The sequence below is a fragment of the Felis catus genome, chromosome C1 (assembly GCF_018350175.1).
Source record: "Felis catus isolate Fca126 chromosome C1, F.catus_Fca126_mat1.0, whole genome shotgun sequence".
Classification (NCBI taxonomy): domain Eukaryota; kingdom Metazoa; phylum Chordata; class Mammalia; order Carnivora; family Felidae; genus Felis; species Felis catus.
In genome coordinates this window covers 24,455,130-24,469,328 of record NC_058375.1, presented here as the reverse complement: position 1 = coordinate 24,469,328, position 14,199 = coordinate 24,455,130, and the positions used below count along the sequence as shown (strand labels likewise).

The 14,199-nt window shown below is 54.3% G+C and overlaps 2 protein-coding genes across 3 annotated transcripts; one reads left to right on the top strand and one right to left on the bottom strand.

The window, feature by feature from the left end:
* Window positions 1–210: 210 nt before the first annotated feature.
* Window positions 211–2,233, bottom strand: TSSK3 (testis specific serine kinase 3). 2 transcript variants are annotated; one of them, XM_019836597.2, is made up of 2 exons: window positions 2,068–2,233; window positions 211–932 (listed from the first exon to the last, which is right to left on the bottom strand). In XM_019836597.2, exons 1-2 carry the CDS (start codon window positions 2,078–2,080, stop codon window positions 271–273), a joined length of 675 nt encoding a protein of 224 aa, XP_019692156.1. In that variant the 5' UTR covers window positions 2,081–2,233; the 3' UTR covers window positions 211–270. The 2 variants fall into 2 exon arrangements, with proteins under 2 accessions (XP_019692156.1, XP_003989869.1); XM_003989820.5 differs by having other exon boundaries at window positions 1,661–2,156.
* A 33-nt stretch (window positions 2,234–2,266) lies between these two features.
* Window positions 2,267–3,258, top strand: FAM229A (family with sequence similarity 229 member A). Its single transcript, XM_023258412.2, has 3 exons — window positions 2,267–2,557; window positions 2,639–2,785; window positions 2,994–3,258. Exons 1-3 carry the CDS (start codon window positions 2,421–2,423, stop codon window positions 3,094–3,096), a joined length of 387 nt encoding a protein of 128 aa, XP_023114180.1. The 5' UTR covers window positions 2,267–2,420; the 3' UTR covers window positions 3,097–3,258.
* The last annotated feature ends 10,941 nt before the right edge of the window (window positions 3,259–14,199 follow it).

The window sequence follows — 14,199 nt, the reverse complement described above, 5'->3', positions numbered from 1 at the left end:
TGATTCTGGGGTCTGTTTTTAATTAACTTTAGTTAAAACGCCTGTGTGCAAATCACTTGCTAGCTGTAATAAAAGGGAAGTCTGAATGAGACCCTGTGGTTCCACGAAGATATTTCAAGGGAAAGAGAGAGAGAAGGCCAGGGAAGGTGTAGGTAAGTTTTAGGACACAAGTAAACTTAAAGTGTAAAATATATATCACCATTTTAGAAGCACGTTTTTGGGTTTGCTTTCTCCCCCTGCTTTATTGGGGAGGACTTGCCATTGCTTTTATCAAGTGCTTGCTAGCCATGGATGCCAACTAACTTCTTCGATTGAAGGCCGGAGGATCATGTCTGGTTCCAGGAGCCGCTTGAGCAGGTCCTGGCATTCGGCTGAGATGCCCAGATGAGTGGGGAAAGACACCCCCTTCTGCTGCTGCCACAGCATCTTGGGGATGTCTGTGTCGTCAAAAGGTAGGCTGGCACAGAGCATGACGTACAGGACCACGCCCATACTCCAGACGTCGCCCTTCTTGCTATCATGAGGAATACCCTGCAGCACCTCGGGGGCGGCGTAGGCTGTGCTGCCGCAGAACGTCTGGCTCAGCTCTCGACGTGACTTGGGCAACACCTTAGCGAAGCCAAAGTCAGTCAGCTTCAGGTTGAAGCCCTGCAACAAGGCGTTCTCACACTTGAGGTCCCGGTGGGCCACACCACAGCCATGGCAGTAGCGGATGGCCTCGACCATTTGACGGAAGAGGGCCTTGGCCTGGCTCTCGGGAAGTGGCCCCCCGTTCAGCACACAGTCAAAGACGTCCCCGCCTTCAGCCAGCTCCATCACCAGGTAGATTTTCCCATCAGCAGACTCCAGCATCTCATACACCTGGATGATGTTCTTGTGGTCCAGGGTACGGACAATCTGGAGCTCCCGAGGCAGGAATCTCTGGATAAATTCTGAGGAAACAAAGAGAAAAGAGATGGGATCTCAAGTCCAGGAGGGCATAACCCTTCACTCCTGTCCCCTCCTTCCAGTTTCTCCGCCCAGCATGTCTGGGTCTTGTGCCTTGGTTCCCATTAACAGTCTTAAATGTCTAGCTACTTGGACGTTGCAAAGAATGTTCACTGCTATTATTTTTGTAGTTAACATATTATTCAAAGGAACTACTCCAGGCCATCCTCAAGGACTGTTGTGAACCACCTGTGAGACCATGGATATCAAAGTGCTTCGGGGATTTTTAGAAAAAACCACTGAATCTCAGTTATGAGGCCTGATTTGCCATCTCCTCACACCCCTGCCTCCTGACCCACGGTTCTTCCCATGAGCCCGGTCTTCCTTTTTCCCATCCCTAACTGCATTGGCAACAGCTCCTGCCCTCCACCAGCCCAGGCCATGGTCTCTCTGCCTGTCTCTGTCCCCCTCCTAGAACAGGGAAGGCCGGCAGGCTGGGCTTCTGGTTCTAAGGACCCTTCACTAACTGCCACTTAAATTTTGGGTTTTGGAGGGTGTGATGTTCCTGGACTCACAGCATCCTTTTGTTCCCCGCTGACCTCCACCAGAGCCACAAACTCTTGGGATTCCTTGATTGCAGACTAAAGGGGAGGTGGGGATGTTCCTTCCCACTGGTGGAAGTGTCCACCCACCTCAACCAGCCCTCCCTTTCTCCAAAGGGGCCCCAGCTCACCTTCCGGCCCTCCCATCTTGTCTATAATTTTAATTGCCACTTTTGTTTGGTGTTTTTTGGAAAATGCTTCTTTGACTTTTGAGTAGGTCCCTTCCCCAATGGTCTTGCCCAGCTGGTACCCATTGGAGAGCAGAAAGTCCTCCATGCTGTCTAGCGCCTCCTTCCTTCCTGTCACCCTCTCAGCTCATGCTGCCTCTGTGAGGCAGCTCTACTCCACCATCGCCCTTGGCCTGCTCCTTTTCCCCCCAAGGACTTCATCCGCAGCCGTCCCCACGCTAGAACATTCTCCGTCTGGACACAGCAGCCACGGGTGGTGGGGAGGGAGAGGACCAGACATTTTAAAACTCCGGCCCAATTGTGATGTAAATGCTGTGTGACCCTTTGGCCAAAATGGGCAGAGCCCTTACCTGTCCTCACCATCACCACTACCAAATCCAGTATGGGCTAAGTCCCTGCTGCGCCCCCGCCCCCGCGCCAGGCCGGGAGTCGCAGCCCGCCCGGGGGCGCCCCGGGACGTCTGCGCGTCTCCAGGGATGACGGGCTCCTTTTCCTGGACGCCGCCTCGTGGCTGCTTGCCGCCGCCTCCTGCGCCCGGATCGGACTGCGGGGAACCTGCCCGACCCAGTGCCGAGGCGCCATGGCAAAGGCCCTCCAGCCCGGGCTCGCTGCGGCGCGGAGTGCCGGGCAGCCCAAGACGGCTGGAGGTTCCCGACGGGAGGAACGGGCTCTGTGAGGTCAGCGCGCCGCGGCCCGCATCACAATGCAGCCCGCCCCCTCGACGCCCGGGCCGTGGCGCGCCGCAGACACCTGCCGGGCTCCGCCTGGACCGGAGCGTCCTCCCGCGGCCAGGGGTCGGGCAGCTGCTTCCAGCCTGGGACCGGCCTCGGCCTCCGGCAGGTGAGCAACGGCCCAGGGGGCGGGCGCGGGCAGAGGGCGCCCGGCGGTCCGGGAGCGGCCTGACCGCCACTGCCCGCGCAGAGCGCCCCGGGGCCTGGACATGAGTGCCCAGGAGCCCTCGCAGGGTCGGAGATTCCCCATTGAGGCCGGAGACTCCCCTGGCCTTGCCGCTGCCCCCGAGTCCCAGGACAGCCCGGAGCCGGTAGCCACGGAGCACAACCCGGTCAGGTGAGACCGGCGCCCTCCCGCGACCCCCTCCGCCGCCCCCGCCCTCTCCGCCGCGCGAAGCTCCCGGCGGCCCGAATCCACTTTCCCTCCCCAGGTCCCCGCCCCCCGCGTCGGGGCCCCGCAGCCTCGCCGGAACCCCTTCGGCGGGGCCCGGGTGCACTCCCTGAGCGCGCTGCCAGCAGCATCGGCCGGGTCCCGCTTTCCCCAGGCCGCTTCGACGCTGCCCGGGCTGCCACTGCCTGACACTGTTGCACGTGCCCATCGACGTCTACCTGGCCATGGGCGGGAGCCCACGGGCCCGCGCCACCTGAGGGCGCCTGCGCACGGCGGCTCCCCGGGAGCCGGGCGGGACGAGGCCCGCCGCGGGCCACCACGCTGAGGTCGCGCGCGCGGAGCACGAGACAATGATGCACATTTTAAAATAAAAGAATGATGCACATTTTAATAAAGCACAGCATAAACTGTTCTTTCCACTCCAGGCTGGCCGTGTATGTCTATCCCGTCGATCGGCCCGCAAATTGCTCTGCCCCATCCAATGGCACCTTCCTTTCGGCTGTCTCCTCCCTTTGACCTAGCCGTAGAGGTCCGCCCTCCCAGTCCGCGCCAAGCCTTTCCCCCATTTCTTACAGGTCCTGACCCCTTCCAGGGCAACCTTACCCCCTGCCGTCGTCCTTCTCATCCCTCTCCTTGGTTCTCCATTGAAATTGGCATAGCCGTGCTGCGTTCTGGGGGTCCCGAGAAGCTCTGGACTGGAGAGGTTGGACAGACAACTTAGAATAAAGAGAATGGCCGCCCACACTAGGCCCATTTAAAAAATTTTTTTTCAACGTTTATTTATTTTTGGGACAGAGAGAGACAGAGCATGAACGGGGGAGGGGCAGAGAGAGAGGGAGACACAGAATTGGAAACAGGCTCCAGGCTCTGAGCCATCAGCCCAGAGCCTGACGCGGGGCTCGAACTCACGGAGTGCGAGATCGTGACCTGGCTGAATTCGGACGCCTAACCGACTGCGCCACCCAGGCGCCCCCACACTAGGCCCATTTAATTCTCCCAAAATGGAATTAGATTTTGCTACCTGCTGTTCTGTGACCCTGGGCACCTCTGGCTTTGTTGGAGGGATTAGGGGCCTCCTAGGCCATCTAGAGCTTTGATTTCTCCTAGGAGAGGTGGGACCAGAAAAAGGGAAAGAAATCGTTTGAAAGACTTTGATTTCTGGGAGCCTGGGTGGCTCAGTCCGTTGAGCATCGGACTTTGGCAGGTCACGATCCCATAGCTTGCGGGTTCTAGACTCACATCAGGCTGTGCTGACAGCTTGGAGCCTGCTTCGGATTCTGTGTCTCCTTCTCTCTCTCTGCCCCTCCCCTGCTTGTGCTCTGTGTGTCTCTCAAAAATAAATAAACATTTAAAAAAGAAGAACTCTAGGAACCATAGCAATTTTTTTTTTTTAAAGAAAGACTTTGATTTCTCATTTCTATTTTATAGGTGAGGGAACTGAGCCTTGAGAGACTTTCCCAGGGTTCCCCCAGATGATAGGTGGATAGGCTAGCACACTCCTCAGTATCCTCTGACTTAATACTCTAAAATTTACATCCATGGGGAGGGTGGGGGGAAGAGGGGGTCCCTGACCCAAGGCTGCCTGGAAGTGTGACATTGAACTGAACAAGTATTTTCCACTTTCCAATTTTGTTTTAATGAGCCTGGATTATTTTAATATTGGAAAAAATATACGTAACCCAAAAGTCAGGTTCAGTCTCCTGCCCCCTGAAATCAAAGTACAAATGACTTAACACCCCTACTCCACATGGGGTAGAAGTCCCAGTCCTCCCTAGAGCACTTCAGAATTCCACAGTCACCCAAAAGGACCACCATTTTCGATCTCCACACAATTTCTCTCCCAGGCAGTCCCAAATGTAGGAGACTTATTACAAGAGAACAGGATGTCAGTATATTACACACCTGAAACTAAGTACACTGTAGGTTAACTAACTGGAATTTAAATTAAAACTTAAAAAAAATGTAAATACATTATTATTTTTTGAAATTTAATTTATTTTGAGAGAGAGAGAGCACAGATGGAACAGAGAGAGAGCGGGAGAGAGAGAATCCCAAACAGACTCTGCACCAACCAGCACAGAACCCGATGCGGAGTTCGAACCCATGAACCATGATGAGATCATGACCTGAGCCAAAGTCGGATGCTTAACGGACTGAGCCACCCAGGTGCCCCTAAAAAAGATATACATTAGAAAAAATAATAGTAATAAAGAGGAGAGAATGTTTGCCAAGAAAGGGTCTACTTCGAAGTGAGGACTTTAGACTTGACCGTCCACTGCCTGGTCCTTCAAACACCCTAGTTCTTAAAAGCCCTTCCATGCCTCTCTTTCTCTTTCACCCACCAGGAGCATCCTTGGCTTCAGGCCACAGTGCTGGTTTCACTCTCCCCTTTATTCCTCTCCTCCTCCACCCTTAATTCCTAGAGAGCCCCCAGGGCTCTCAATACTCTCTATTAAGTGGAGTAATCCAGCTGTTTCCATCCCCAACAAACTCCAGGCAGGCCCTACTCAGCCTAACAACCCGGGCTGCGGCTCTGCAGAAAAAGGGCCTTCTTCCCTGGAAACAGTACGCCTCCTCCTTAGGAGGCCACTGTAAGTTTAGAGAGAAAAAAATTATGGCCTCTGTATTGATAAGGTCTCTCCTTTGCAGGCAACTAAAGTTAACTTATGCCAAAAAGGAATGGATTGTTTCAAGTGGCTGGGGAAGGATATAAGCTTTCCACATACCTAAGCTTAAAGGAAGAACTGTAGGAACCAGGATGTTGGCTGGGCCCACTAGGACTGCCCCCTTTTGTTCCTCTCTAATCCCTGATTATCTCCTCTGGGCAGGAAACATGGCTGCTGCTGTTTGGAAATCTGCAATTGGAAGGGAGAGTGCTTTCTCCCAGTCTCAGTTTACCTGACCTTGGGAAGGGCAGTGATTGGCCCTTCTTAAACCACATGCACACTCCTTTGGCCAGTTACCATTATCAGGGAAACGGGAGATAATAACTGATGAGCTGGGCCAGCCATGAGCCTACCCTGGAGTTAGAAGCATGGCCGGCCAGGTGACTGAGAGCATCACCAGAAAATAATGGGCAGAGATGGAGAAAAATTCCAGGAGCAGAGAGAGCTTACGCAAAGTAAGCTCAGGTATACCTGGAGGAAAAGAAGCCTGAAAAGAAGAGATAGAGGGTGGCGGGAGCCAGGGTGACAACTCCGTTCTGTGGCATTGAGGAGCCTTGGACAGTGTGACCAGGAGTCAGGCCACCGGGTTCTAGCTCAGGCCCTGCCCCTCACTCGGCCAATACAAATCTACCAGCCAGGCCTGTGCAGGGCACTGGGGATTCAGAGTGAACTTGAAGGACACAGATACTGGCCCTTTTGGAACTCACATAGCCTAGCAGGTGGAAAGCCTCACTCAGGCAAGTCCCTTCTTCACTGGCTTAAAAAAAAAAAAAAAAGAAAGAAAGCGGGTGGGGAGTGCCTGGCTGGCTCAGTCCCTCTTGATCTTGGGGTTGTAAATTCAAGCCCCACGCTGAGTGTAGAGATTATTTAAATAAATAAATAAACTTTAATTTTACCAAAAAGGCACCAATGGATCTCTATGGACTTTGCCAGCCCCAAGACGCTAAATCCTTCCTATTTTCCCTTCTCCCGTCTTCTCGATCCTCCTTTCCTTTAAAAAAGATTTGCTGGGGCGCCTGGGTGGCTCAGGTCACGATCTCACTGTCCGTGGGTTCGAGCCCTGCGTCGGGCTCTGTGCTGACTGCTCAGAGCCTGGAGCCTGTTTCAGATTCTGTGTCTCCCTCTCTCTCTGGCCCTCCCCCGTTCATGCTCTGTCTCTCTCTGTCTCAAAAATAAATAAATGTTAAAAAAATAAAAATAAATAAAAATAAAAAAGGTTTGCTGCCAGCCACCCCTCATATATGAGTGATGCAAAGATTTCAAACACGTACCTTGCAGATGGGCCAGACCCTGGGGCTGGTTAGCTCCACTAGGTGGAGGGAACTTCTCTGGCAAAGGTCTGGAGGCAGGAAAGCAGACGGTGAGTTCCAGGAAGTCAGTTCAGTCAGCTTCTAGCAACACCTACCTCTCTGGGCTACACCAGGTGCTAAGAACCAGGCTTGATTCTGACAGATGCCTGGCCCTTGCAGAGTTCAGAATTCAGGGGATCCAGTGATGAGTTAACACAAGACAAGCTGGATCAAGGAGGCCTTGAATTTGAGCTTTTTTTCTGTAGCTGACAAGGGAGCATGACAGGTTCCATCCTGAGTCACTTCCCTCTCCTATTTCTCTTCTTTTCCATCCTGTTCTCTGTTTCTTCCTCCCTGACCTCCCTGCTCCGCCCCCCACCCCGCCGCCTCCAGAAAAGCCACTGGCCTAAATTCTAGTCTTAGAGTTGAGTCTTGGCTCTGCCATTTACTAGCTGTGCAAACTTAGGCTAGTTACGTAGCCTTTCAGAGTCTCCATTTCCAAATCTGTAAAATGGGGTTAATGACACCTGCTGGAAGGTTTCACGCATGTACAGCACCAGGCAGGAACCTCTGGCACAGGTAGCACTTGAACAAGAGAGGCTGCTGCTGCTGCTGCTGCCCCTACCTCTGGCTCCAAGGGGCAGCAGAGAGCCAAGCCAGTCATGTCCCCAGGGGCTGGGCCATGTCCAGCCTTGGAGAGGACTGGGGAATCCCTTTTCGCTTTCCTCTGCCAACTTCCCAGCAGTTCTGCTCATGAACTTAGGAACTTGGTCGGGGGACATTTCCAGGGGAATCCCCAGGCAGAAAAGGGAGAGCTGCCTCCTTCACCCTCGAGGGTAAAGCCGTCCCTAGACCCCAAAGCAGGACCCCGAGAGATTCCAACTTTATTCTCTGGGCCCAAGGAATAGGGAGGCATCTGGGGAAAGGGGCATGCTCGAATCACTGCTTCCCCTGACTCGCCTCTCAGGCGCCCTATTAGCTAGCCCCTCCCTAAAGGAACCCCTTTTAGAAGGAGGGGGCGAAGTACAGATGGACCCCCAGGTTACCATGGAGATGGCAGGGAAAAGGTTGCTGTATCGTCATGGCAACAATTGACGTCAGTACTACCATTTCCCGTTGCTTGATATGGGGGGGAGGGGGGTAGCCACCCCAACCACAAGCAAATACCCCACAAAGCCTCCTCCCCTTACTGAGCCGATCAACCAGGGGGTCGACAGGCTTAATATAGCACAGAGTTAAAAGCAGTGTCTGATGTCAGTCAAACTTTGGTTCAAATCCTCATTCTGCCTCTGTTAGCTGTGGGAATTTGAGCAAGTTCCTTAAGCTCTGGAAGTCTCATCGTACAAGGGGGATGAAGGAGTTATGTGCCTCCAAGGGTTACTGTGAGGACTGCATGGGATCACGCAGGTAATGGGCATTCGGCCAGCTCGTGGTTGGTGCACCCTGACATTAGGGGCTGTTGAGTCTCAGGTACCCATTAATGGATGTGGCACTTCAGATATAGAAGCACAGCCCCTAGAGAGCCTAGAGAGGATTTCCGAGGACTGGGCCCCTGCGTCCGAGCATCTCAGAATTGGGGGGTCTCAAGGTGGAGCAGAGACAGTGGAATTTCCAGACTCTGAGGAAACCCCAGATGCCACTTTCCTGAAACCCCATCACATCCGGGCTCTGACCCAACTTCCCCTTTCTCCTCCCCTCTGCCTCCTCCAAGGCCTTCTCAGCAGCCTTCTACCTCTTGGGCCTCGATCTGGTCTTCGAGAGAAAAGGACGGACGAAGACACATGGAAAGCACTAGACACGCCTCAGCAATTCACATAACGCTCTTCCCACCTTTCAGCACGCTGTTCCTTCTGCCTGGAATAGCCTCCCTCCCAACCCCACTTACCCTTCAGACATCCACCAATCGTCACTTCTCAAGGAAGCCTCCTCTGACCACCTGTCCTTCCCCTCTCATAGCACCTGCTTATCTGTTCCTTGATGCCTGACGAATGTCTGTTTTCTCCCATCACACTGTGGATTCACTGAGGGCAGGGGCGGTGTCGTGTTCATCCTGACATCCCAGGGGGTTAGAATGGCCAGGCTCAGGAGTTTGTAGGATGTCTGCAGATTAGACTAGCTAGTGAATGCTCGGTAAGTCCATAGGGGAGAGGCCCCAGTGCTGTGTGGAGAAGGAACAGAACCAGCTAGGAGACCCAGAATGGTTCCCCCAGTGAATCTCAGATGAGCAGCCGTTACCCAGGCAAGGACATGGAGGTGGGAAATGTCCCCGGCACTGTGATTGGTGCATGCCAAGGGTGAGCTTGGTGCTGAAGACACTGTCCAGAGGGACGTACTCATGTTTTGGAGATACAACGCTGGCTGCTTTGTGGGGAACAGGCCACATAAAGGGATAGAGAGTAGCAACAGGGAGACGAGTCAGGAGGCTGCCGTGTCCTCCCAGGTGAAAGGCAACGGTGTTGGACCAGGCATTCATTAGCAATGGAAATAGAAGCAATGGGATTTTTTAAATGCGAGGGCCCCCGGGTGGCTCAGTCATTAGGCATCTGACTCTTGACTTCAGCTCAGGTCATGATCTCACAGTTTGTGAGTTCGAGCCCATCAGGGTCTGCACTGACAGCCTGCTCAAGATTCTCTCCTTTCTCAAAATAAATACATAAGCTTGAACATAAAATAAAATGTTCTGGAGAGGACAGGATTTCATAGCTGCTTAAATATGAAAGAGAGAAGAGCCTAGGAAAAAAAACCCAGATTTTTGGTCCTGACGACCAAGAAAATGACCAAGCTAAGGAACATAGGAGGGAAGGCAGGTATGGGGCATGTTTCCTGCGAGGTGGGGCACCTGGGGGGAGGGGGAGGGGGAGGGGGAAGCGATGTCCAGGAGACAGGTGTAGGGCAGAGAAGACAGATCAGAGCTCAAAGAGAGAAGTGAGTCTCTGACATGGGTGGACACCCAAGGCATGGGAACCAATGAGATCCCCTTGGGACCTGATTAGGCAGTAAGCAAAGGATGAGAAATTTGCCATGTGGCAGCAACCAGTAAGACGGCAAGAAAATCAAGAGTGCACAGTGTCCAGAAAAACAAGAACACGAAAGTATTTCAAGTAGGAGGGAGTATTTGTATTGAAGTCAGCCACTGCGAAAGGGTCAAGTCAGATAAAGACTCACGAGCATCCCTCGAATTTAGCAACAAGAAGGTCAGTGGTGACCTTGACGAGCGAGCGTTTCTGGGGAATGGTGGGGGAGGAAGCCAGATTGCAGGGGCTGAGTGAGGAAGTGGAAACAGCGTGTGTACACAACTCTTTCAAGAATGTTGGCTGTGAAGCGGAGCTGGAGAAGGACATGGGGTTGAAGGAGGGCTTTCTTCTTTTTCAAAGATAGGAAAGACTAGAGCCTGTTTGTTTGCTGCTGGGAAGGAGCCATCAGGGAGGGAGAGGTTGGAGATGGAGAAAAGAGGAAGGGAGAAAGGCAGGGAAGATTCCCTAAGGGAGGAAAAATCCCCAAATATGGCTGCACAGTTGGGGGGCAAGTCAGGGCCTGTACTGGGCCCTGGGGGCTCGGAACAGCTGCCCACTCTCCCCAGCAGCCAGTGTGAGTCACTGGGGGGGAAATAGCCCAAACTGGCAGTGTGGGAAAGGGAGCTGGGCCAGCACGTTCCTCAGGATCCCCAGGGGGTCGGGGAGCAGGGCCCAGCCTGGGCTCTGAGCCCTGAGCTCTGAGCCCTGAACCCCATGCTCTGACCAGAACAAGGGCACAGAGGAGCTGCCTCACCCTTTGGAGGGGTAGGCAGAGTAGTATGAGGCCTGGGTTTTTCTTTTGGCTTTTTTCTGCCACTCTCTGAACCTCAGTTTCCCCTCCCAAAAGAGTGTGTTAGACCAGATCGAGAGCTTTTAACTTTTTGGGGGGAGGCGGGGGGGGGGGAGGAGATGCTGTCACAGATCCTTTCTAAATTCTTCCCAGAAATATATGTGTATTTGGAACTTTGAGACAGTTTAGGGGGTCCTGGATCCCCAGAAGTTCATTCATAGAATGTCTCCAGATAAGAACCCTGAACTAGTGTTGGTTGAGGAGCCTTCTGCCTCTGATATTTGAAAGTGCCCTGGAGCAAGGGAAAAGGCTCTCATAAGGGTCATGGGAGGCAGAGGTAGAGGACTCAAGCCTGGGAGCAGGGCCACGTTTTGAGGTGCGGGTTCTGCCTGAGCATGCCATCAGGGGTCTGCCTGGGTGGCATGGGCACAGTTTAACTGGCAGCTGACCTTACTGCCATCCGCCCCCTCTTGCTGCTTCTGCCCTTCTGTCCTCGGTCCTGGGGGGGATGGGGTGGGGAGGAGAGTCTCGGGAGATCCTGGGTATCTGGTGCCTGGCCCCCTCCCACCAAAGCAGCTGGTGAAGTCAGACCATAGACCAGACCCCACCCGCCCGAGGGGGCTGGTGCTGCCCCCACCCTGCTCTGCCAGCTGACGCCTCCTGCTAAAAACAGCCGTCCCGGGGGGACTATGGGCTTTCAGGCCTCCCCCTCCACCCCCGGCAGGTATTTAAGAGGCCGAAGCAGGGCCAGGCGGGCTGGACGCCATGCTATTCACCGAGACTGCCTACTTCGTAGTGAATTTTCTTCTGTCCCGGTGAGGGGGCCCCGGGGAGGGCGCTGGCGGGATAAAGGGGTCTGGTCCCGCAGCCGGGGGAGGAGGCGTCCAGGCCTGAGTGCCCCGATGCAACCCCTCCAATGTCCCTCCCCGTCCCTCTAAAGTGTCGACCAAGAGTGACTCTGACCCACGCCCCGCCGCGTCTGATCCGAGGCGGCTCCCTTCTCCTCGCCCGTAGTGCTCTGGGGTGACGGCTGCCCCGTTTCCCCCCGCAGACGGCCCCGGGCCACGCCCCCGCACCGCCTGGACCAGGAGTTGTGTTTCTGGGGCTGCCGGGGCCCGGCCTTGCCGGCGCCTGCCTCCCGCCGCAGCCTGGGCGACTACTGGCTGAGCCCGCAGCGTCGCCGCCCGCCGGGCGCCGCCTGGCGCTGGCCAGCGCGGAACCTGCTGCTGCTGCCGGGGGCCACCGGCCTGGCAGACGTACCCTCGGCGCGCTGGCCCAGCTGCTACAGCGCGCGCCCGCGCCTCACGTGAGCGCGCGGGGCGGGGCCGAGGCCCTGGGGGGGTGGGGCGGGGGCGGGGGGCGGGTGGGAGGTGGGGCCTGAGCGAAGGAGCGGATCCCCAGAGCCCAGGGCCTGTCAGGGGTTGGATAGGCTGGGCTTGACGGTGCCTGGGAGCGGGAGGAGGGGGCGGCACTGAGTCGGAAGGGCGGGGCCTGAGGCTGCTGAGAGCCGAGGGAAGGGGCGGGGCTATGCGGAATGGGTGTAGACCCGGAGGGAGGCGGAGCCTTGCCCCTATCCTGTCTGTCCAATTTTCCCTCCCTCCAGATGGAAGCACCGATGGCAGAATATTAACTATCAATTTCTGGGCAAGAGGAAGAGACATCTAGTTCCCCTGCGCCCGTGAGAGCCGGTGAGGGGCGGGGCCAAGAGAGGGCGCGGCCGATAGGGGCGGGACCCCTGGGGAAAGCGGTTCCAGAGGCGGGGCCTAGCGGTGAGGTGGGGGAAGAGCAAGGTGTGAGCACCTAGTGGGTCCCCAGCAGCCGCTCCCTCCCAGGCTCCAGGACCTGGAGGGGTTGAGCCACGATGCGAAGGGCCCCTAGGGCGGCTGTGGGACTCTGCGGGGTTACCCATCCGTTCCTTTCTCTACCACAAACAGTTTTTTTAAAAGATTGACGGATCTGGGGCCCCTGGCTGGCTCAGTCACTGGAGCGTGTGACTCTTGATCTCTGGGTTCCAGCCCCACACTGGGTATAGAGGTTACTTAAATATATATATATATATATATATATATATATATATTTACTTATATATGTATTTATGTAAAAAATATATATATATACAGAATCTAAAAGGTTGATGGATTTGACTATTAAAATTTCTGTTCATCAAAAGGCACCTAAAAATGTAAAATAGGCAGGGGCGCCTGCGTGGCTCTGTCTGTCGGTTGCGCGTGGGTCTCTTGATTTCTGCTCCAGTCATGATCTCTATGTTCAGTGAGATCGAACCCTGTGTCCGTCTCTGCACTGACAGCGTGGAGCCAGTTGGAGTTTCTCTCTCCCTCTCTCTCTCTCTCTCTCTGCCCTTCACCTGCTCACTTGCTCTCTCTCTCTCAAAATAAATAAACTTAATTTTTTTAAATGTTTATTTGTTTTTGAGAGAGAGGGAGCATGAGCAAGGGAGGGACAGAGAGAGAGGCGGCACAGAGGATCCAAAGCAGGCTCTGTGCTGACTGCAGCTAGCCCGATGTGGGGCTCGAACTCAGAACAGCGGGTTTATGACCTGAGCCAGAGTCGGAGTCGGGCACTTAAGCAACTGAGCCACCCAGGCACCGCTCAAAATAAATTAATTTAAAAAAGGGTAAAATACACCGAGGGGCACCTGACTGGCTCAGTCAGCAGAGTATGCAACTCTTGATCTCAAGCTCATGAATTGGACTCCCACGTTAGGCATAGAGACTACTTGAAAACAATAGTAATAATAACAAAGGTAAAACAGCATTCCAAACAAGTCTCCTGCCTAGCAACCTAAGAGAAAGGGAAGCTCTGGTTGCCTTGAAGGCACCGTCCTGGCAGTCATCCTATGATGCGCATCTCTGAATATCTGTGTCCACCGCTGAGCGTGGTTCCGTTTCTCTGGGTACCCATCTCTGATCTCTATGTCCATTCATTTATTCAACAAATACTTATCAAGGGCCTATTTTAGTTTGTGCCAGGTGTATATTCCGAGTCATCGGGTAGAAGGAACTACTGAAGTCCCTGCCCTCATGGGGCTTACATTCTGGTGAGAGAGACCGACAATAAAAAGAAGTCAGAGATAAACAGTGTGCTGTGCTTGAGAAGAACAAGCTGGGCCAGCTGCTTTATATGGAATGAGCAGGGACTTTGTCTTATCTAGAACAGTGCCTGACTCATAATTGGGGCTCAGTAAATGGTTTTTTTGTTTTTATTTTTGTTTTGTTTGTTTTTTGGGGGGCTCAGTAAATGTTGAATGAATGCATGGGTTGGTCTGAGAAGGTAACTCTCAATCAAGGTGTGAAGGATGAGGGTCAGCCACTCCAGACCCTGGGAAGAGTGTTCTGAGCAGGGGGAACAGCCTACGTTCAGTGGGTGGCCCCTTGCCTCTGGCTGTCTGCCCTGGAGTCTCCCTGTTTGCTGTGTCTCTGTTTCTCTTTGCTGTCTCCGTGATCTTGGGAATCGAAGGGCAGGTTTAAACAGCGGCCCTCCAGGGTCTCTGGAAGTGAGGTCACTGCCGATCTGATTCACCCCCTGGACTCTGACCTAACTAGCCTGGCCTGGCCATTCCCCCTGGAAGCAGGCCCTCCCC

Coding starts and splice junctions, on each gene's coding strand:
- TSSK3 (XM_003989820.5), bottom strand. CDS start 1,805: ATGGAGGACTTTCTGCTCTCCAATGGGTACCAGCTGGGCAAGACCATT. Junction 933..1,660: donor CAAGATGGGAGGGCCGGAAG/GTGAGCTGGGGC, acceptor TTGTTTCCTCAG/AATTTATCCAGAGATTCCTG.
- FAM229A (XM_023258412.2), top strand. CDS start 2,421: ATGCAGCCCGCCCCCTCGACGCCCGGGCCGTGGCGCGCCGCAGACACC. Junction 2,558..2,638: donor CCGGCCTCGGCCTCCGGCAG/GTGAGCAACGGC, acceptor CTGCCCGCGCAG/AGCGCCCCGGGGCCTGGACA. Junction 2,786..2,993: donor ACGGAGCACAACCCGGTCAG/GTGAGACCGGCG, acceptor CGCTTTCCCCAG/GCCGCTTCGACGCTGCCCGG.